The sequence below is a fragment of the Callospermophilus lateralis genome, chromosome 4, assembly GCF_048772815.1.
Source record: "Callospermophilus lateralis isolate mCalLat2 chromosome 4, mCalLat2.hap1, whole genome shotgun sequence".
NCBI classification, from domain to species: domain Eukaryota; kingdom Metazoa; phylum Chordata; class Mammalia; order Rodentia; family Sciuridae; genus Callospermophilus; species Callospermophilus lateralis.
In genome coordinates this window covers 13,446,504-13,468,964 of record NC_135308.1, presented here as the reverse complement: position 1 = coordinate 13,468,964, position 22,461 = coordinate 13,446,504, and the positions used below count along the sequence as shown (strand labels likewise).

The window sequence follows — 22,461 nt, the reverse complement described above, 5'->3', positions numbered from 1 at the left end:
ACTTTCTTTTCTGGCAAAAGGGTAACTAACTTCAGTTGGTCAGTCGGGTGAACCTGAGGGACTTACAAAGCTTACACTGCTTAAACAGGCAGTATGTGTAGGGCACAAGCCAGGTGGCTGGCCCACCATGGTGCTCACTGAGGGTGACGGTCCAGAGTGTCCGTGAGCCTCTCCTGCACTGAGTGATGGAAGTAGCCTGGGGAGGCAGACTGGGCTTTCGTCTTTCTAGCAGAAAGGAGAAGCAGCCCAAAGTGCACAGGCAATGGCAGCCAGGTAAATTCTGACCGTGGCTAAGCATGAAGCACTGTGCTGGGCACTAGGACAGTGTGTGGCTCCTGCTCAACCTCAGAGGACATGTCTTTACAAGTTGAAAGTAGTTTTTCCAAAGGGATGAAATGAAAACTAAGCATTTCTTAGTCAGTCAACCTTTCCCCGAGATCTACAGCACAGAGTAGGTGCTTGCTCTCTGGGAGGAGCCTTGCTCTGTGCCTTTGGCTCCCAGTCCTCTCTTTTGCAATCCCCTGAGAGTGCTGATGTGTGTGGGATGTCAGAGAACACCTGGTTTCCCTGCCTGGGGACTGCTTGAACTTGCAGAGAGAGGGACCTTGGGTTTCCAACTAGGTGGGATTATTCAGAAACTTGAGGTCTCATGCTGGGAGCTGAATGAGGGTGAATGAAGTGGGACATGACCCTTCTCTACCTGATGCCACTCAAGGCCACCTGAAGCCTAAAAGGAGAAGTCTAAACATTCTGCTTCCCTACTTGCAGGAGGCAGGTGCAGGCTGCTTCTGTAGCTCACTGGCTCCAGATCTATCCACAGAGGAAAGACCCACCGGGGACAGCACCAAAATCCCAGCTCCTTAGACAATGGCTAAGGGAATAAAAGGACACATTGGAGCCACATTCCAAGGTATATGCCTTCTGAGAGAAAGAGCCAAGCAGAAAAGATCTGAACATCTTTGAATGCTTGATGCCTTTGCCAAAACGGCCACTGGAGCCCAGTCAACAATGCAAGTGTAAACACATGTGCACGGACCTTCAGGGGACCAGTCAGGTTGGGCCTGGCAGGCCAGGTTAGTGCAGGGAGAATCAAGCCCCAGACAACTGCCCTCGGCTGCTCCCTGCATTCTCTGGGGCTCGGGTGCAAGGGAGGGGCTGTGCTGCTTGCTGCTGTATCTGCTGGTCTAGGCCAAGCCTTGGTGTAGCAGGAACTAGGAATGTGTTAAATGAATGAAAGGGCTGTTTTCCCAAAACTTGAACTCACAAGTGAAATGTAAAAGGAGGCCAGGAGGCAGGGCCAGGGCTCCAGGGCCAGAGCTAAGGTGTGTCACATCAGAGCTGAGGCATAGGGGGCACTCTGAGAGCCCCTATTCAAGGGATGCTCTCGGGGGACAGCTGCCTTCTCTTCAGTACACTCCAAGATGAAGGAGGGTGAGGGAAGCGAAGGTTCCTCTGCTCAGCATGAAATCTTCCTCAACTGGAAAGGCTTAATGTGGTTACTCCTTCTTGCCCTAACTTTGCAGGGCACCTACCTAGCTGGGGATCTTGGTGTGTGCTTTTCTTTGCACATAAAACTGGGGTAATCCTGTTGCACAGGACCATAGAAAGGAAAGCTCTGAAGAGCTGCTCCCCGCTCCTGGGTTAGGTGGGGAGGTGTGGCTTTTCTCCACATCAGGATGCCCCAGTCAATTTATGGGCCCTGAGGGGCCAGAGGGAACTAGGCAGAAGGCTAGCATGGGGAGGTAGGGGAGCTTTGTTTCTCCGCCTCGGTGCCAATGGTCAGCCCCTGCAGAGAACACACCATTCCAGCCAAAGCTTCGACAATGGTGGAATGTGCATTAATAACCTGGGCAAATGAGAGCAGCAGAGCAAAGACACAATGCTTTCTTTGTGGTTGACAATTGAGTGCCCTGAGCCAAAAACCTCCTGAAACTCCCTGAAGATAACATGAGCATTTCTTCCCATGACAGGGGTGCCATGACTTCCAATAACCCGGGCGGCCACATCTGCTCCCCTCCCTGAGAGTGCCTGGGCAAGAATACCAGAGTGCGTCACTGCCATCCGGGGGCAGCTGCCAGAGATGCTAAGACAACCACACAGACTAGGCCGGCTCTGGGGGCTGGAGGAGGTAGGGAAAACGCAACTCTGAAGAGGCAGGGTCTTACTACGTATACTTCAGTGCCCTGGGGAGTTGAGGAGAACGGGCCAAGCAAGCAAGCAAACAACTCTATTCCAGACCCCAACTCAGCTTTGACTCCTTGTGAGAGATCAAAGGCCCAGCCTATGGCCCGGGGAACTGAGCTGCTTGGACAGGCTAAGTCCTCGATGGCTTATGAAGGAGTCAAATCCGCTGGCTTTCTGTAGTGCATCGCACTGAAGGCTGGCTACGGGCCAGACACTGGGCTAAGTGCCTTGCATCTTGCATGCACTGCCTTGTGTCAGACTGAGATGCCAGCCATGCCATCTTCATCTCACACATGAGAATGCTAAAGCTTGGAGAGGCCAAGGAACATGCTCAAGATCAGACACCATGTGACAGAACCAGGATGGAAACTGAGGCTGCAAATCAAACATGGCTTCTTCCCACTCTCTGGTCTACATGGGCGAGCTGAGGCTGTGAACCAGAGGACAATCCCACCTCAAGTGAGTTGGACGCAAGGGAAGAGGGAAGCCACATGTATCTGTTTTTCCCTTGGGTCCTTGCTACCTCTCAGGGCAAAGGACTCAAGATTGTTCTGTCTACAAACTCTGGCAAACAAGTTGAAAGTACGTTCTAGCCTTTGCTTTTTTGGGGGGAGAACAAAGGCCATTTCGATGAAGGTTAGGGTGTTGGGAGGGTTTTTTGTTTGTCTCTTTGTTTTTGGTAATGAGGATCGGAATAAAAGACCCTTCTCAAAACCACTTCCCTTTAGGATCTGCCATGGATTAAACTCTAGAGGCTCAAAGCCGCACCTTCCCACTTCCTGTAGCTGGCTGGAGCCGGCATTTGCACGCCCAGATTCTTTGGGCTTCAGCTGGAGGCCTCCACAGATGGTCAGCCCCTGCACGGGAGGCAGTGGAGCCTCTCAGTGACCTGCATCTGTATGAAGCAGAGGAGGACTCTTTTAGCTCAGACCCAGCTCCTTTCAAGTGACTTCACTTCGAATTTCCCCAAGATGGTGCCATTGGTCAGATGTGTGCTGAACTTCCTACCAAAGTAAAGCAGTAGTTTGCCTGCGGTCCTGACAGCTGAGCTGAGGAAGGAGAGTCAGTAAGACATGGAGGCCTATCAAGGGTTGGGACAACGGATAAGAGTCTACTGAGTAGACAGAGTAGAAATTTCTGAAGTTATTGAGAGAGGGGCTCTACAGTTAACAACCAGGTTAAAACCAAGGACTACACTCCAATTGGTGGAAGAGGGGCTGAAAAGGCTACTCCAGACTAGAATTCCTAAACTTCAAAGGTCTTCACAGTGAGAAGCAGCACAAGCAAGGGAAGGAGTACTCGGACCTGAGTCCTAACTCCAGTTATGCCAGTCCGGCCTTTTCACACTTTAGCAGTCACCACCACTCATCAGGAAAAATCAGGAGGTTGACCAGATAAGTTCTGTGGGCTTCCAGCTAGAATTCAGGTTCTGTGAACTGAGGTTCTCCTCTCCCATTCTGGAGATAAAATAGGGCTAAATTCTGTGGGCTCACAGCAGGTAGCAGCCAGTCATCCCCTCTCACTGGTGACTCTGGATCATGAGAGAGGACACATTTGAAAGGGCAGACAAAGGGACGAGGGGCACGAAGTTACCTGGTGTTTAGTGGAGGAGATAGCTAAAAATAAAGCCTGGGCTGTATCTTAGGTAGGGAGTCTGTGTTCCAGGATCCTCTTAGGAAAGACTACTCAGAAGCAGAGCCTTTGCCATACCTTTGTAAACCACCAAGAATGGGGAAGATCCCCAGTACCCCGGAACAGGAGGCCCCTGCAAGTCCCAGTCTTTAAGAGGTTCTAGATCAACATGACTGGCAATAAGGCCTAGGTGGCTATCTTCTCAGCTCAAGATGTGCCGAGTCAAAGCTTTGGTTCTATGCAGAGGCAATGTAAGATAGAACTGAGTCTCAGAGGGAAAGACGAGGTTACTCACTGTTTTGGGTACAATCTGTTTCTTGGGCTGCCCAATCTTGAAAGGAATCCTGGAAGAGACAGAGAGACGAGGATACCTGAGAAATAGGGAAGGATGTGGTTGAAAGAAGGAGTGGCTGAAACTCACTATCTGACACTGGCACCCCAAGCCTTGGAGGGCACAGGACCATCATACCCAGGGCCTTGTTCTAGAAAACAGATCCTCCTATCCAGTGTCCCATGTAGGCTCTTGGGCACCACCTCCTTCCCCAGCACATGTCTTATGAACGGTCTGTCATTTAAATACACAGCCATATATATATATATATGGCAGGAAAGGGACACAGCCCCAGATAACAATCACTACAAACCTTGTGTCCTGAGGAGCTACAAATGAGAAATCAGAGGCTCACTGTAACAGCTGTCATTCTTGGAGACATGGCTTTTAAAACCCCCCACAAAAATCACTATCATCTATACTAGGTGCTTCATTGCTTCTCTACAGGGGGACAAACTGTGGGTCTGCAGGCTTCTTGGGAAGCTGAGGAAAAATGACAAATTACATGGCCATTAATGACTGGTTGGGCCGGGTTAATCCCCTGGGAAAACGGACAAAATCTAAATGCAGCTAACTTGGAGAAACTGGGATCCAGCCTGAGTCTTCCCAAAACTTGCTAAGAAGCTCTGCACCTCAGAGTACCCACTAAAACCTGGAAGAAGCCTGGCCTAAGGGAAGGAAGGTCATGGGGGTAGGGCTTGAGTCGAGGAGCAACTACCTGGTCCACCTCCCTAAGCAAGCCGTCATTTGGCAGCTAACTGCTACACTGAGACTTACTTTCCTCCTCTGTAAAATGAGTGAAGCAAACTAGAAAATTTAGAAGTTTCCTCCAGATACTGAAAATTCTGATTCTATTGAGCCCAAGAAGAGAACTATGGCCAAGTTGGAAAGCTAACACAGTACAACCCAGTAGTGACAGGAACAGAGTGCCACTGCCTCACCTAGTGGCAGGTAGGAAGTGAGGGAATCCCTGGAAGCAGCTGGAAGTGGCCAAAGCTGGCTTCTCCCACGGCTCTCCTAGAAGCTGTGGGGTACAGGTAGAGGCTCTGCATCCAAACCTTCCATTCCACCGGCCCCATCCTACCTTCCACTCACGCCCCCTTGTCCCAGAGTTTGCTTGCATTTAGCCCAAACTGACCAACACTGCTGCTACACCCAACGGTATAATTAACTACCGATAATAATCCCAGACAACAAGCCAGTTGAGGGGATGGGCAGCCTGAGTCACAGAGGTTTAAATTTAATTTCTGGAGGACATCCTGTTTATTGTTAACCCAGCCCCATAATTTGGGAGTGTTAACCCTTTGGGGGCTGACTGGTTCACGTGGCTTCTGTAAACTAATCATTTCAGGCTATGCAATTACCAGAAAGGAAAGGTAAACTATGGAAGCTAGGGAAGAAAAATCGAAATTGCTGTTTCCCTTTCTCGAACCCAAAGAAAAAAGGTTCAAGGTAAGATGAGTCCTCTCTGCAGGCCCCTGGTTTCTTTCCCCACAATTCAGGGACAGGAGTTGATGGATGCTGAACAGCTGTCCTCAAGGGCCATTTTGGAGACAGTGCAAATGAGGTCCTGGTGGCCTTGTAAAGATGGCTCCTGTTCTGTGGGAGGCCTGCTGCAGTGTACAGAGTTCTAACCAGGAGGCAGAAAACCTGGTCTCTGCCTTACTAGCTTTGTGATTTGAACAAATCACAATCACTCTGGAGTCATTTCTTCAACTATGAAACAAAGGAGTTGCAACAGCTGGTCTGTTCCACATATCTAGACAGAATCTCATTCTAGAATGTGGGGAGTGGGATGAGAATCCTGAAGAATCCTTGGAGTCTACACTACCTGCGACCAGGAACCAAGAAAGTCTGAACTTAGTTTCCATTATTTGTAGTGCCACAGCTTCTCTCTAAATCTTAATTTAGAATCACAGTATTTTTAGAACTGCAAGTCACCATAGATTTTTTTTTTTTTTCTGTTCAACCCTCTCATTTTGTAGACAAGGAAGCAGATCCAGAGAAGTTCAATGACTATCCTAGGGTCATTGTGCTGGTTTATAAGAAAACCAGGAAGAAAACCACCAGGGACCCTGACTTCTGGCCATTTTCTCTCTGCCACTCACAGTTCCATAGTCTTTTCACAAGGATTTCTTAGATGTATTTGATCAAAATGCTTAGTCTTAAAGTACCATGGGATCAGAAGGGGCTCAAGGTTCTTTAAGAGACTGGAAATGAAAGAGAAGAACGCTGTTTGGAACTGGGGCTTTGCACAAAGAGGTGACATGTACCACACAGACTGAGCTGGCTGCTCCTTATATTTCCACTGCAGCTCTGACAATCACATATAATTTTATCAGGCTAGTCTGATTATTTCTCACCTCATAGCCCAAAAGCCATCTATCTGGCAGAACACCTTTATTTTTTAAAAGAAAAATAAACGTAGAAATTTTATATTCAGAAAATTTGTAAAGAAAGTATAATTCCCACCCCTCCCCTCAGTTTCCTCACTTTAACTAGGAGCTGCTCCAGGTTCATCTTGTTTCCTGCTCCAGCCCTGGTGTTGGTGGAAGAACTTGCATTAGCTTTCAACATGCCTCTGTATTATGGTCTCAACCTTCCTTTCAGCCTTCTTTCTCAATCACCCAATTCAACTACTCTGACTCAGGCACACGGCCATTTGTTAATCCTTCAGGTTTAGATTCTTTAAAACTTTCTGTTCCAAATTGGGACTTCTTAAATTTTTTCTAGTACTGAGGACTGAACTCAGGGGTATTCTACCGTTGAGTTATACCCCCAGTTCTTTTTAAAATTTGAGGCAGGGTCTTGCTAAGCTGCTGAGGCAGGCCTTGATCTTGTGATCCTTCTGCCTCAGGCTCCAGAGTTGCTGCAATCAAGGGTATGTGCCACCATACCTGGTCCAGAGAGGGACATTTTTGAGTGGTCATCATCAGGATAGTTTAATTATACAGGGAAACAGGGACATGGCCACACCACCCAAACAGAACACCTTTCCTCCTCCTAACTCATTTCTCGTTATTCTCAGGTCTACAATCTTGCTTAAATAGCCTTTTACAGTTTTATCCCTTCAAAGAATAAAACATGCTCATGAGAGAAAACTTGAGGAATATAGAAAAAGAGGATGGGTGGGGGGAGGAGAAGAAAAAAACCCAGTCATAATAATCTCATATCTAAAAGATGACCATGGTTAATGTTTTAGTAGTATTCATTATATTTTTTTACAATTTGCAGAGAGAAAAACTGAGGCAAGTAGACTTTTTGTAAAAATAAATCAACCCCCCCCTTTTTTTATTACAAAAACAGCACCTGATTGGTGTTAAAAACTTGGAAGACATGGAAAAACTGAAAGGACAAAACACAAACAAAATCATCCCCACAAAGGAGAAAGTAAGCAGTAATATCCTGAATCTCAGTGTGTACCTGTATTTGTATACATATATACACGTGAATATTTAAATAACTTTTTAAAAGTAAAGGAAACAGGAGTGTTTTGCTATTGATCTAAGTTCTACTTTTACCAAAGTTACACATATGCAAAGTTTAGTAAGGCAACAAAGTTTAAGTAACACATTAGTCCCTAGGCCCCCTTAACCTCATTTGCCTGAGACAGCCATTTCAACTCAGTTGTTTTGTTTGCTTTTGGCATTCACATTTACATCTCTACACAGAAATGCTCATATTCCTTCCTCTTGATCACTATGGCTTTTATTTTTTATTTTTATTTTTAATTTTTTTTTGGTAAAAGGGATTGAACCCATGGTGCTTAACCACTGAACTGTATCCCCAAGCCTTTTTATATTTTATTTAGAGACAGGGTCTCACTAAGTTGCTGAGGCTAGCTTTGAACTTTCAATCCTCCTGCCTCAGCATCCTGAGCTGCTGGGATTACAGGTGTGCACCATTGCGCCTGGCTTGATCACTATGCTTTAAGCACTGGGTACTTACTGTGGAAGACAGGGTTTGACCAAACAGAAACAGTTTTGGATGCTACCTCCACTCTCTTTCCATAGTTATATCCTAACTTGGTTACAGCAACAAGTTAACAGTTATGAGCATATTGTGCTGTTTTTCACACCAAGTGTGAGAGCCAATGGGTTGCTCAGGGTAGTCAAACAGGAAGCCTGCAGTGCTAGCCCATGTGTACAACAACCTCCTTAGGGTTTCCCAGCCAACCCCCCATCTAAGTCACTTCTAATTCCCAACAGAAACTATTGTTATTTTGAGCCATAGAGTCGTGGGATCATTTGTCATGAAGCAGTACGTAACTAACAACACTGCATATTTCTTACTTTTCTTGTCTATGGACTTATCCCTGATTCAATCTGTTGTCTGACTCCACTCCTGGTATATTTATTCTTTTCAGTTGCTCCCATGGTCATCTTGAAGCTTCTCCACTGGAGCCTCAGCCCTTCCCATCAGGACGATCCTTACTGGGATGCCTTTGACCTTTTTCTCATTAGCCCATCTCCCATCTTCTCTTTCTTGATTTACTCCTCATTTTGGTGGAAAAAAAGGGTATGAAAGATAAATTTTTTTCAGACTTTGCATAAAATTCTTTTTTTCTACCACCAGGATAGTTTGACTGGGTATAGAATTATGGGTTGGACATAATTTCTTTTAGGATTTCAAAGGCACTGCTTCATAGTCTTCTGGTGCTGTTGTGAAATCTGAAGCCACTCTGATTTCTGTCCTTTGTGTGTGACCTATTTTTTATTTTCTTTCTATGAGTTTATAGGATTGTGTTCGTCCTGAAGTTGTATAATCTTATAATGATGTATCTGTTTTATCCACTGTACTAAGTAGGAAAGTTATAATTTTGCAATTTATAATCTTTAGTTCTAGGATTAAAAAAAAAATTATTGCTGGGCAGAATGGTGCACACCTGTAATCCCAGCAACTTGGGAGGCCGAGGCAGGAACTTCAGCATTTTAGCAACACCCTGTCTCAAAAATTAAAAAATAAATAAATAAAAAGGATTGTCATGTAGCTTAGTGTTAAAGTGCCCTTGGGTTCAATCCCTAGTACAAAAACAAAACAAAACAAACAAACAAAAAAAACAGTAACACCCAAAATACCCAAAAACAAATAAAAAAAAATTGTCATGTCTTCTCCATTTTGTTTTTTACTTTTTCAAATTTTTTTACTTTTTTAATTTTTAAAACTTTTTAAATTGTAGATGGACACAATACCTTTTTTTATTTGTTTTTATGTGGTGCTGAGGATCAAACCTGGTGCCTCACATGTGCTAGGCAAACGCTCTACCAGTGAGCTACCACCCCAGTCCCTATTTCTTACTTTTGATATTGTTTTAATTTTGATGGTGATCCTACTTGGCTGGTCCTCTCTGTTTCTCAACATTTCATCTTCTACTACTTTCATTTTCTAAATGAAAAAAAATGAGTTTTATTCATTTCTATCAGATTAAAAAAAATCATGACTTTAATCCCAACGAGATGGATTCAATTCAGTGCATTAGGCAAAAGAAATCCATTTGCTAATAAAAAAGCATCTGGTCAGTCTTATATTATAACCCAACCTAATAATCCCCACCATAATGCCTTGGAATGCCAAGGCTGAAGTTTTCACATGTTTTTTACTATATATTGTTTTTTAAATTTTACTATCAGACCTTTAATTTCTAAGAGTTCTATTTAATTTTCAGAATGTCCCTTTCTTCTTTTATGGTATCCTGTTTTTATTTCACAGATGTCTTATCTAAGGATCTTAATAATAGCTTAAAAAGAAGTTTCTTCTCTTTTTATAGTCTGTTTCTCTCCAAGTTTTTTTTTAATTATTTAATCTTTTTTTTTATATTAAATGCTTTCTGAGGGTGTACAGCACTTCTTGGTTGCCTGCTCACATATAAGACTGGGTGATGAAAGAAATCTAACTAGTAAACTGTGAGCACATGAATAAAGCTGGTCTATTGTGTAGAGTGCTCTGGCCAAACACTTTGGGAGCAACTCCCTGATGTCAGTCTCTTCCTAGTCTTTTCTCCTGGAAGGTAAAATTCCTTAGAGAAGATTCTACCTAATCTCTTGCCTTGGGAATAAAAGCCCAGCAAAGTGTTCTGGGAGCTCAGCAAGTGGAAGATTTTGTGTGTGTGTGTGCTAGGGGAGGGGAAGGGCTGTGTCTTGGAAATTCATGCCATAGTCACTTCATCCTCATGACTTCATCATGGTAGTCCTACCACCATCTGTGCTTCTCAGAGGTAGGTCCCTGTTTTGTGGGTCTGAAGCTTATAAAATTTTGCAGGTCTCTTTAAAGAAAAAGAATACAAGGGCTGGGGTTGTAGCTCAGTGGCAGAATGCTTGCCTAGTGTTCATGGGGTCCTGGGTTCAATCTCCAGTACTTAAAAAAAATAAATAAAAAGAGTGCCAAATAATAAATAGAAAAATAGATATTAAGATGAAAATTTAAATGGATAAAAAAGCTTAACAAATAATTTTTAAAAGTGAACAAATGACACAAACATCAGAAAGTTCAAAATAACCTATTATTTTTATTAATCATCTGCCTGACACACCTCTATATTTTTACCCCTACATTTTTTGCCGCAGTCTTTTATTGCCTCTGCATGTGACAGAGCTGGTAGCATAATTTTCTTGAGTGAAAAGAAAGATAATTCAGTCTTTCCTCTAGTATGGTTGATTGAAATTTGTTTTCCACGACTGACAGTTTAGAAAAGCTTTTTTTCTAGCTTACTGATAATGTATAAATATAAATTTTGGGATTGTTGTAAAATTTAGGAAAATCTCATGTTTCTTTCACAAACAAACTATAAGATTTCAGGGCACATTTCAAGATTTTCTGTACAGTGACTAATCTTCAATGCTCTCTATTAGCATTAACAGTAACCAGTTTGTCATTGATGTCCTTGTAGGAGGGCATATCATGAGTTCTATTATCTTTGTTATGTCTTTCATGTTAAATCTACCAGAAATTTCAGTGTTTTATCAGTGTGTTCATATGATCTGCTTCTCCTCTTCATTAACTGCATTATCAAACAATCATCACTCTTACTTAAAATTGATCTTATTCTCTTAATGGTTTAGTAGCTTTTGGGACCATTTGAAAAATGCTGTTATGCTTTGCTTGATTTCAGACTGATTTCTACTGATTTAAATGCTCACCTTTATCACTTGTACTTCACTCACTTTACAACTTGTATTCCATTTTTAAAGTTTTCTTTATTTTGTACTAAAGATTGAACTCGGGGGGCTGGGGATGTGGCTCAAGCGGTAGCGCGCTCGCCTGGCATGCGTGCGGCCCGGGTTGGATCCTCAACACCACATACAAACAAAGATGTTGTGTCCGCCGAAAAATAAAAAATAAAATATTAAAAAAAAAAAAAAAAAGATTGAACTCGGGGCACTGTACCACTGAGCTACAGCCCTGGCCCTTTTAAATTTTATTTTGAGATAGGGTCTTGCTAAATTGCTGAGACTGGCCTCAAACTTGGGATCATCTGTCCTCAGTCTCCTGAGTCATTGGGATTACAGGTGTGCATCACACACCTGGCTGTATTCCATTTTAGAATCCAATTTTTTAGTTTTTAAATAAATTTAAAGATACTAAAAAAAAGTATCTTTCATGTAGTTCTAACTCTCGAGTCAGCAATTTCTCACTTGTTTTATTAAAAATTTCTGCCAGGTGCAGTGGTGCATGCCTATAGTTCCAGTGACTTGTGCCAGTATCACAATATATTAATTACTGTAGCTTTAAGGTAAGTTTTAATACTGGGGAGTGATTCCTTTAACTTTGTAGTTCTTTGTTGAGATTATTTTGACTCTTCTGTGTTCCTTCCATTTACATATTAACTTAGTTTTTTAAAAATATTTAAATCTTCACTCAATTCACAAATTATTTTGAGTGCATGAATACCAGTTGTTTTAATACTATTTAAAAAATACCTTTGATCCAGGTGGGATGGCACACGCCTATAATCCCAGTGGCTCAGGAGGCTGAGGCAGGAGGATTGTGGGTTTAAAGCAAGCCTCAGCAATGGCAAGCAACTCAATGAGACCCCGTCTCTAATTAAAATTAAAAATAGGGCTTGGGATGGCTAAGTAGTTGAGTGCCCCTGAATTAAATCCCTGGTAACCCCTGCCCCCAAAACAAAACAAAACAAACAAAAAAACTTTGAAAAACTATTTTATCAGTGTTAAATACTTCTATTATTCCATATCATAAACCAACCGACTCTTTTGCCAATAACATAGATTATTTAGATTTATAAAAGCTCCTAACACCTAGTAGAGTGAATCCCTCCTTTCTAGGTAATTTCTGGGCTATTTTCTTTTGTAATTCAAGATAAATTTCAAAATCATCTGATGTGCCCCTGCTCCCCACTCAAACCCCATAAATATGTTTAGTAGTTCTGGAAATGCACTGTATTTATAGCTCTGTGTGTATGCGTGTGTTTGTGTGTGTGTGTGTGTGTGTGTGCACGCACACATGCGTGAAAGAAAAAAGACCCTACATCTTTACAAATATTAGGCTTACTCACTTAAGAATATAATATTTCTTTCTGCTTATTTAAGTCTTTTTATTATGTCCTTTGGTTTTAAGGTTTTTTTTCATACAGGTCTCTACATTTATTTTATTAAATATTAAGATCCCGAAGTAACATCTATATGTAAAATTTTTAGTTCTACACATCTTAGATGCAGTCCATGGAATTTTAATCCCTATCCATGTTAGGGACATTCCACAGAATTTTTTATTTTAAGGACTTCTATTCATTTTATCTTGCTGGTACATTTGCCCTGATACCAGATACCATACCTCCATGCTTGACCTATACAGTCCAAGAAGTTCAAGAACAAAGATTACTTTTCTGCTTTTCAGTATGCATGTAGGTGACCAGTTCTCTCTCCTATGACCCATCACTGTGATAAACTGTGCAAATATCCTTCCCAATATATATCAAGCCATCCTTTCATTACTGAAGTGACTCTGCTTGGCAAAGGGTACAGGCTAATTAACTTTGAGGTGTCTATGTCTTGCTTTCTGATTATGATACCTAGTTCCTCAAGGGCAGGGAATGAATATAATGCTTCTTTGTCACCCTGGCAAAGCACTTGTACTAGGCACAGTGCTCCTGCCAGTCTTTTCATGGATCAATAGTTAATCAATATTTATCAAAAGACCACTTTTGTGTCAAGCACTGTGCTAGGTTCTACAGACATCAGGATGAACAAGACAGACTTAATGATTTCATGGAGATTACAGTTACTACAGTTTATGCACATAGAAAGCACTGAATAATTAAATGAATGAGTAAAATAAGTGTATTGCTCTAGGGCCTTGAAAAACACCAAACTGTGATTTAAAGTTCTTGAAAAAAGCTACTCTTAGATAAGGCTACATAAAGAGCCAACAAAAGTAACATCCATGTCTTTGGCCTCCTAATCCCCATGTGATCAAACCCCAGTCAGCTGGGTTGAGGAACAGCACATGTAGCGGAGACCAAGAAAACAGAGCTGGCCTCCGCCTTCAAAAGTAAAGCCTGGACAAGTTCTTGGAGCACGGGTCAACAGGAAATGTTTTAAAGAGGATATATGAAGGGAGAGGAGTCTCCTGGGTTTATTCTGAGGCTGCCAGACACATCTCACTGTCAGACACATCGCCAGACAACTGGAGTAGGTGCCCTGATGGAAAGAGCAGGTTCTCTGCCATTGAAATGAAGTGGAGTGAGAGGTGGCATGGAGAAGGCAGGAGGAAAGAGCAACCCAACTACACTTTACCAGGCTCCACGTCTCTCCTGCCCTGTGGTTCAAGTCATGCTGGCATGTGGGACTCCCTAGGAAACAGCTGCTGTTTCTGAGGGCTGCAGCAAGAGTGACAGCATAGCAGTATCTCCAGGCACTGCTGGGTCACACGGTCACCGCTCATGGTCCTCAAGGGCAGGGAGGACCATAAGGCTGCAGGACTTTTGCTCCTCCTTCTCCCAGCTTTCCTCAATGTTCTTCCTGTGGCATTGGGGGGCAGGGCAGGTGGGGGTAAGCAGAGGTCCAGTGAGAAGACGGGGCTTGCTCCCCAGAGAATCTCTAGGAGAAATCAGGAGGGTTCTGGTCTCTATGCCTCCAGAGCAGGAGTCCTTCTTGGTTCTGCTTGCTTTTCCAGAAACATCAGCACCAGAGGGCAGGAGAAGGGATATTTTAGTCTCAGCAACAAAGTGGAGAAAACAGTTCTCTCAGCCCCTAATATGCCCCACCTCAGGAAAGGAAAAAAGTTCAATGTGTACAGAGGGAAAGAGGAGGAAAAGATTCTATTTTCTTTCACAATAAAGAAAAGTCAACAGGATGTTCTCCAAAGCTACAAATATACTTTTTCAAACAGTAAATATCTCTATTAGCAGCATGATGCCAGTTGGCTAATTCTGTCTGTCTCAGTAAAACCTTTCCAAAAACGCTCCTGCTCTTGTGTAATGTCTATTTACAAAAACAGCTCTTTTGCATTTTTCAATTTGCTGGGTTTCTCAATCTTTTGTTTCCTCACCCCCTCTACTGCAGAGGCAGAGACAAGAGGCAGACCCAGATGGCAGTTGGGTGGGGATCCCCTGGTCACCTCGGCAGATCTCTCCAACCCTGCCTTCTTGGGAGAGTCCTCCACTCCCATTACAAAGAAGAGTGGAGCGAGGCTAATAGCTTGACATGCTTCCCTGTCTTCACTTGGCTTCCAGAATTTGTTTCTAGTGAACGTGAGTCTGGTCTCGGCCTGGGGTGGAAAGAGCCCTGAAGTGACTCAGTCTCCTCCGCCCGGTACCCTTCTGATATCTCTGGCTGGGCAAGAGATGCACAGTGCTGGGGGAGGTAAGGGAGGTGAGAAGGGAGGGAGGGCTGAGCAAGAGTGGGCGGTGGTTGATAGTGGCTGAAATCCTGGCTCCCCAGGGAGTGGTCTGGGCCTGAGTCACTGTCTCGGCAAGAGCAGGAAGGTGGGCGAAAGGCAGCAGCTTCTGCAGGCTACAAGGACCGCCCCCCCCCCCCCCCCCCCCCCCCCCGTGGCTCTGTCCTTGGGCTGCCACCTGTTTTGGTCTCAGGCCCTATGAGGCTGCCACCTTAAAAATCTGAGAGAGAAAGCAGGAGGGCCAGGGCCAGGCAGGGCTTATGTAGTCATCTGGCTCCGGTGGAACAGCTGCTTGTTGGATCCATCCTCTCCAGATGAAGGGCCAGCTGGCCGCAATGCCAAGGGCCAGGGAAAGTTCAGTCTGAGCGAGGACATAAGAGACCCCCTCAGAGGGGCAGTGACCTGAGCTGAAACCATTCATCTCAGTGCCCATGACCACAGCCTCTGGCCTAATTAACTGGATCCAAAACCAGAGCACATGGAACATGACCCTGACCTGCCATCAGTCCGAGGAGGGGTGCGTGTGTGTTTAAAAATAAAAGGCATGACTCTGTGACTTGGCTGACTTGTTACTGTGACCAGAACAATCCTTGGGCTCAGCTGTGATCCCTTCTTCCCCATGGCTCCCCAGGATGCCCTCTGAAAAGCAGACAGAATGAATCACACGATGTTAGGTCATGTGAGAGTCAGGGGACATTCTAATTAAAGTGACCATTTATTGAGCATCTACTATTGTCAGATCCTATGCTTCTGATACATCAGTTCACTTGAAGTGGTCCCCTCCTATACTTCACTGGATGAAGATGGACTCCAGAGCCATGGTGCTGGGGTTAAAATCTTGGCTCTGCTGATCACTGGCTTGAGACTTAAGACAAGTTCCCTCGCCTTGCCAGGTTATAGGTTCCTTGTCTATGAAGTGGGATGAAAATCTACTTAATTCTACAAGGTCTCTGTGAAGGTTAAGAGTTTAATGCTTAAAACAGCACCCAAGCTTGCAGTAAGTGGTCTGTAAAGATTTGCTGTGAAGGTGGGGGAGGGTATTTCGGTGAGGAAGATCACACCACGGCCCAGAAGGGGTGACTGTACTGAGTCACAAAGAGATAAGTATACTGCGAATGGTTAGGAAATCTGAAACTATTTCTTCTGTTTTAAGGACAAGCAGCTGTCCTATTCCATAATGCATCATAACCAGGCCCAAGTTATACAACTGTTTAAACCTGAGTGGTGACTTCCTCCTAAACAGTGGAAGAATTTGTGACAGAAGTGTGAAGGCTGCTGCAGCAACACCTGGAGGACAAGAAATTCAAGGAGGCAGGAGACTCTTAGTATCTGACAGACAAGTTGTCACCTATTCCATTCTAATCTTTAAGACATGAGGGGTAGGAAATGGGTTTCCCCATTTTATAAGAAGAAAACATAAGGCATTCGGAGCTGACAGGCTTGTTCTGCTTACTCGGCAAGCAAGAGAGAAAGCTCAGATGGCCTCATTTCCACCCATAGGCTCACAGTGCCCAGGTGGAACTCTGAGAGCACCAGACCAGCAGTGCCACTTCTAAGGCATTCTCTCTAATCTCACTCTCACTTCAGTCTCCTACCCCCAGGAACTGATGAAGAGTTCCCACACTAACCTTTCCCTCTTCTCTGCTGAAAGTTTGGCCCTTGGGAAGCAGGAGGTAAAAGGAGCAGGGCTGAGGATGGAAATAGACTTTTGGTCCCTCCCTTTAACATCTCGGGCCCTGGCCAGAGGGCAACCATTCTCATACAATGGAAAGTGAGTCTGCCCTGGTGATGATCAAAAAAATAAAAAAGTATGAAATACTGCAAACATTCAAAAAGTTATAGAGAATATACAGTAACTATTCATGGATCTACCAAATGGCTTTGTCAAATTCAAACTTTAAGCCATACTTGCTTCAGGTCTTATCTTTAAGCAATAGAGTCAGAACTTCAATGAGACTGAACATCTTTGTATGGGTTTTTGTCCCTATGGTTTTCTTTTCTGGAAAGTGTTGGATAAATGTTCTTTACAACTACCCTTCTGGATTTCTCATTTTAACCCTGCAAAAGCAACCAAACTAACAACACTATCTTTAGCTAGCTGGAATCAAAAGCTAGCTTCTAGTTTGAATAGGTATTTTTCTAACTGGGGTCCATGCAGAATAGTATCACATAGCTTCCGCCGCCCCTCCCCCTCCCCGCCCAAGTGCTGGTTTTTGAAGCCAGGGCACACAGATCACTTAGTCTACCTACATCATTCCATTATATACACATATCAAAGGTAGTCATAAAAGCAACTGAGGTGAGTTGATCTTTAAAACACACAAAAAAGAACATACTAGGGTATTTTGCACATAAAATGAAATGCATACATGTGAGTTGTAATGTCCAAAGATATTTCTAACCGCAAGTGTGCTCAAAATTTTTTGGAAGTTTTGGTCCAAGTTGGCCTCCCTGGTTCCTTTCTTTCTCTTTTCTGAGCTGTCCCACAGGCTACTGCCAAATAATCTGAATAAATCATTTCTTTTGTTAAGCCACTTTCCTGCTCAAGAACCTTCAATTTTCCAAAGGCCAGGCTCAATTTCAATTTCTCAGCATGGCACTGAAAGCACTATAAATGTGCCCCAAGCTAAGAATGCCAATTCTCACCAATGAAGCCTCTGCTCAACCATTATTATTATTCACTGCACCCAAACTGGCCTCCTGACTGTCTGCGTCAAATAATCTCAATACATCTCTCTGCACACACCTTTTCCATGCCATTCTGGTAGCCAGATCCCTCTCTCATTCGCCATGGAAACGGTATGTGCTTGATAAATCACAGTCTAGTTAAAATTCTATCTCCCACTTGAAGTCCTTCTTGTTGAAACCATGCTGACATTCAGTGATCAGATGTCCTTCCTTGCACTCCCTAGCACTTTGCAGACACTGGCTGAAGACAGGGTCTGACTCATAATCTTTCAAATGCCTCCCCAACACTTAACAGAGACCTCTGAATACTGTAAATTTTAATAAGCATTAAATTAGCAAATATTTGTTGAGAATCATCTACATGCATCACATTACACAGATGCTCCTCAACGTATGATGGGATTACACCCTAATAAACCATTAACATAAAAAGATCTTGAATGAGAATGCATTTACTACACCTAACCCACAGAACATCCCACCTTAGCAACACAATCCGCAGTAGAATATCTGCAGCTCCCAATCCACCCTGAGGACTGCAGGGTGGATTGGGAGCTGCAGACCAAACCTGAGGAACACCCAATAAGGGGCAAACTAGAGCCTATATTCAGAAAGGGATTACATCTGCAAACAGACTCCATTCTTTAACTCTGCCACTAGGACAACAGACTGTGTGCTTGGGTTATCTATTTCATGTTACACAGAGAAAGGTTGATGGGCACAGTGAGCAGCCAAACCAGAACCTGAATACAGCATTCTACCTCCCAAACTTTTCTGTACTTCCTCTAATTTCCTTCTTTCTCAAACTACCAGACCCCTAGATATAGGAAGAGTTTCTCCTGTGTTCTTTCTTGTCATAAGATCATCTAGGTATATGGTTCCAGGGAAGGCTACTATTCCTGGAGACAGCTAAATTAGATTAAGATCATTACACTTAATTCTACTTAATTCTCTCACCATTCCATAATAAAGACAAACATACAAAAGTAGAGAGAAGAGGAAGGGAGAGAGAGAGGAAGGAAAAGAGAAAAGGGGAGAGAGGGAGGGGAAAGCATTTTGGCTTGGGGTCAAGATGTAAATCAGTGATCTAAGTTGTGAATATTGAATGCTTTCTTCCTGGTAAGAGAGATCACTGAGTTGTCTTGCTGAAAAGAAATGGGTAGATAATGCAGTAAGGCAGCAGGTACCCACTAAATAAACCGGGTGGGCGGGCTGCCTGCACAGAGGAAGCAGAGAACAAAACCTTCTCAATCTTCACGTAAAATCCACAGTGTGCATAGGGCATCAATATTGGACATTTCTCACTGTGACATTTTGAAAGCTCAGCCTATAACAGAACAATGGTTACCCTTTGGGGACCATGGGCCATGTGCCCCTAGGCCTTATTTAACTATGGCTGGCATAGCCCATGTACTTGGTGAACTTGACCTTGGGCATCAGCCTCCCATGATGTCTCTACGTCACTCTGGTCTCTTCCCCTACTGAGAATTCCAGTCTCAGATGAATGGATGGATTCATTCTGGGAGCAGGAAAACCACTCTGGGAATGAATCAGAAGCACCCAGCCCTGGTCCCCTTGCCAGCCATTGAGCTAGGAACTGAGTGTAATTGTGTGCCCAGGCGCCGGTGCTGGTCCCCTCACATGGAGAGAGGGTCAGGGTCCACGCAAGATATGACGTCGTCGCCCTCTAAGGAGGAAAAGAAAGGAATCTCAGCCTCGAGGGACAAAGCACCCTTTTGGTTGTGACCCTCAGTCCAAGGAGGTACCAAGATGTGCATATACTGGTAAATTAGTTCTACTTCACAAAAATCTCAGCTCCTGTTTGTTAGACAGCTGCCAATTTCAATTCTCTCCAACCTCATGGACTTTAGGAAATGGGGGGCCAGTTTTTCAGATTAGAAACTTTCTGCAAGACAAGAGGAAACAATTTGCCTCAGCACACCCAGAGAATAATTTACCTTCAGTGGTCTCTGTTCTACTGTTCTTCCAATTAGAGAAGAAAAGATGAATTCAGTTTTTTAATTTGTAAGTGCCAATCAAAACAACATAAAGCATCTGACTTTCTGCTTCTTACTTAAAAAATCTGGCAAGAGAACTCCAAAGATTCAGGATGCAGAGGACAAGATAATACCTTATCATACTTATAAGGCCTAGGGGCACAAAGGATAACCATTGTTCTGGGGTAGGCTGGGCTTTCAGAATGTAACAGTGAGAAATTTCCAATGTTGATGTTCTATGCATATTGTACACTTTGCATAAAGAGTGGTATATTACAAGGTTGGGAGACCCAGTCTAGCATTTTAAGAAAGAAATTTCTCTAAGGGAACCGAAGAAAGGGAACTTTGCCCATCACTAGCCAGGTTATAACAAGAAAAGTTACCTTTTTAGGGTTCAGCCCCTGTTGGCCTCCTGCAGAAAAAGACGGAGGGAAAAGGAGCAGCTCCAGCTGGGGCTTATCAGGGGATTTCTCCAGGCTTCCCTCTCTTGCTGCTGACTGTCTGATATTTGCCCATCAATCTTGGGCTAAGAAGCAGGTGGAGGAGGGGTCAGAAATGGTTTGAATACTATATTAGAGAGCTAGCCTGGACACTGATTGACATCTGCTGCTTGTGGCCAGGAGTCGGTCTCTGCTGATGGCCAAACATCAGCAGGCAAAATCCTTCCTGAAGGATAATCTACTATTTTCATTTATTCATAACTGATTATCATGCACTCACTTTGCACAAACAAGTTAGACTCTGAGCATGTTCCCTACTTTAGTGTGACTGGGTTTCAATTCATCTTGCACATTTCTGGGGGTCAAATTATTCATACAAGTGCCTTAGAGGTGGATCTCCTGAGATTCAGGAGTTGTGAATATACAGGTTCTGGGGCCTGATGGCAAGGTAAGAGCCCTCAACAAGGCAGTCTCTAAGGAAGCTCCATGGTTGTCTCCTGGGGACGTAAATAATCCAGACCCAGTAACAGGGATTGCGAACTGAATCTTACAAAATAAATCAATCACTAAACATTATGAAGTGTCTACCATGACCCAAATATCACAGAACTCTGCGGCAACTGGAGTTGTGACTCCACTACTCTGAAGACTCCTTGGCATCTATTCTCATGGTTTCAGTTTCCTTAAGGTTCAAAGCCTCTATTTTAGAGGGAGAGTAGTGGGTCATGGCCCCGGAAAAGACTTAAACCTAGTCCAATCCCACACTGGGCGGGTGAATGTAGATTGTCATTCTGGCCCCTTCCAAAGGAAATTCACTTTTAATCTTTTGAAGACGGTAAAGTGGTGCAAAAACCAGTTATCTGAAGGCGAATAGTTTTTGTTCACTAATCTGAGGCAGGCGGGCGGCGGTGGAGAGTTGTTCTCGGGGGCCAAAGAAGACACCAACTCTACTTCAACAGACACTTAATGAAATAGAGAACAAGGAAGTCCCTCACTCAAGGAGATGGGTCCGGCTCCTTGGAAGAGACAGAGTAGGAAACAGGATCAGACGCGGGGTCCCAGGCTAAGGGCATCCTCCGGCGCGTATCCCTGGGAGTCCTGCGTAGAGCAGGCGGCTCTCCAGGAACGACCCTGGAGCTGGGGTTCTCGGGCCGGCTCTGGGGTGAGGGGTCGGTGCAGGAAGGGCGGGTGCCGGGACTCCGAAGTGACGCAGAGGCCAGACGCACGGCGGGCTGCGGCTCCAGCCATCCCCTGGCGCCCCGTCCTCACTCACCAGCTCATGGTCCCGAACCTGGGCCGCCCGCCGGGGTCCTCCGCCGCAACTCGGTCCTCTAGGATCACTTCCGGATTCAGACAGTCTCCAGGAAGTGACGCAATCACGCCCCCTCTGCCCGGAAGAGGCAGGCAGGAGGGCGGGGCCCGGCGGATTAACCCTTTGGCGGCCGCGTGTTGGCCGCGGAGTTTCCCTTGCTGGCGACTCTCCTGCCCAGGCTTGGGATTCTGAGGCTCGGCCTGCCGCCGAGGCAGGAGGACCTCTGGAGGCGTTTTCAGCTGTCGACACCGACTCACAAAATTCTCTTCCGCTTCCCAATAAGGGTCCTTAACGGGCTTATCACCTGTCTTGAGGTTTCTAGTCCTGAGACTGGGGAGCAGTGTCCATGGGGGAAGGATCTATTGGAGACGCAGTGTGAGGGAGACTCAATTTGCCCTGTACTCTTCCAGTTTTTAAATGTTATATTCCACACATGCGTTGCGTGTTACAATAAATAGATCTTTCCCTCCTTCAGGGTGGCCCAGGGCTCAAATGCAAATAGAATAAGTGCTTTGCGGGCTGAAATATTCTGTAGATCTACTCAACAAGACTCTGAGTAAGGATTGCTCCCTAACTGCTGGTCCTTCCCTTTCGTAGTCTCCTCTACAGGACCCAATGATGTGAATGGTCCCACTCTTTCTATGCCTTCATTTAATAAATACTAACTGAACTCCTGCAATTTTGCAGGATCTTTCAAATCTTAAGGATACAGCCACACAAAAGAAGTATTGATCCTGCCCTCTGCCCTCCCAGAGCTGCTTTCTTGCAGAAGGAAGTCAACAGGCAGTTACAGTATAATACAGGAAGGGATATAACAAGACTAGGGCAGCCTGTAAGGGTACCCTAAGTCTGATGTGGGCAATAGTGAAGGTTTCCAGGAGGAGCCATTGTGGAAACCAAGCTTTGAAGGTGGAATCAGGCCAGCTGAATCTGAGATGAGGGGTGTGGTGGGCACACAGAGGGAACTTGCCATGGCTAAGAAGAGGACTGAGGCCCAGTAAGCATTTGACTTGCCTCAGGTCT

The 22,461-nt window shown here is 44.4% G+C and overlaps 1 protein-coding gene across 2 annotated transcripts in view; it reads right to left on the bottom strand.

Annotated features, from left to right (window-relative positions):
• Bin3 (bridging integrator 3) overlaps positions 1-21,478 on the bottom strand; it is a 40,901-nt gene extending 19,423 nt beyond the window's left edge. For both annotated transcript variants that reach the window (XR_013091167.1, XM_076853595.1), the window contains exons 1-2: positions 21,400-21,478; positions 4,112-4,160 (exon numbers count right to left, since the gene is read on the bottom strand). Coding sequence is in view for 1 of the 2 variants with exons in the window: in XM_076853595.1 (XP_076709710.1) it covers positions 4,112-4,160; positions 21,400-21,407 (57 nt within the window). In the remaining variant the exon portion in view is untranslated. The remainder of the gene's footprint in view (positions 1-4,111; positions 4,161-21,399) is intronic.
• Positions 21,479-22,461: the final 983 nt, after the last annotated feature.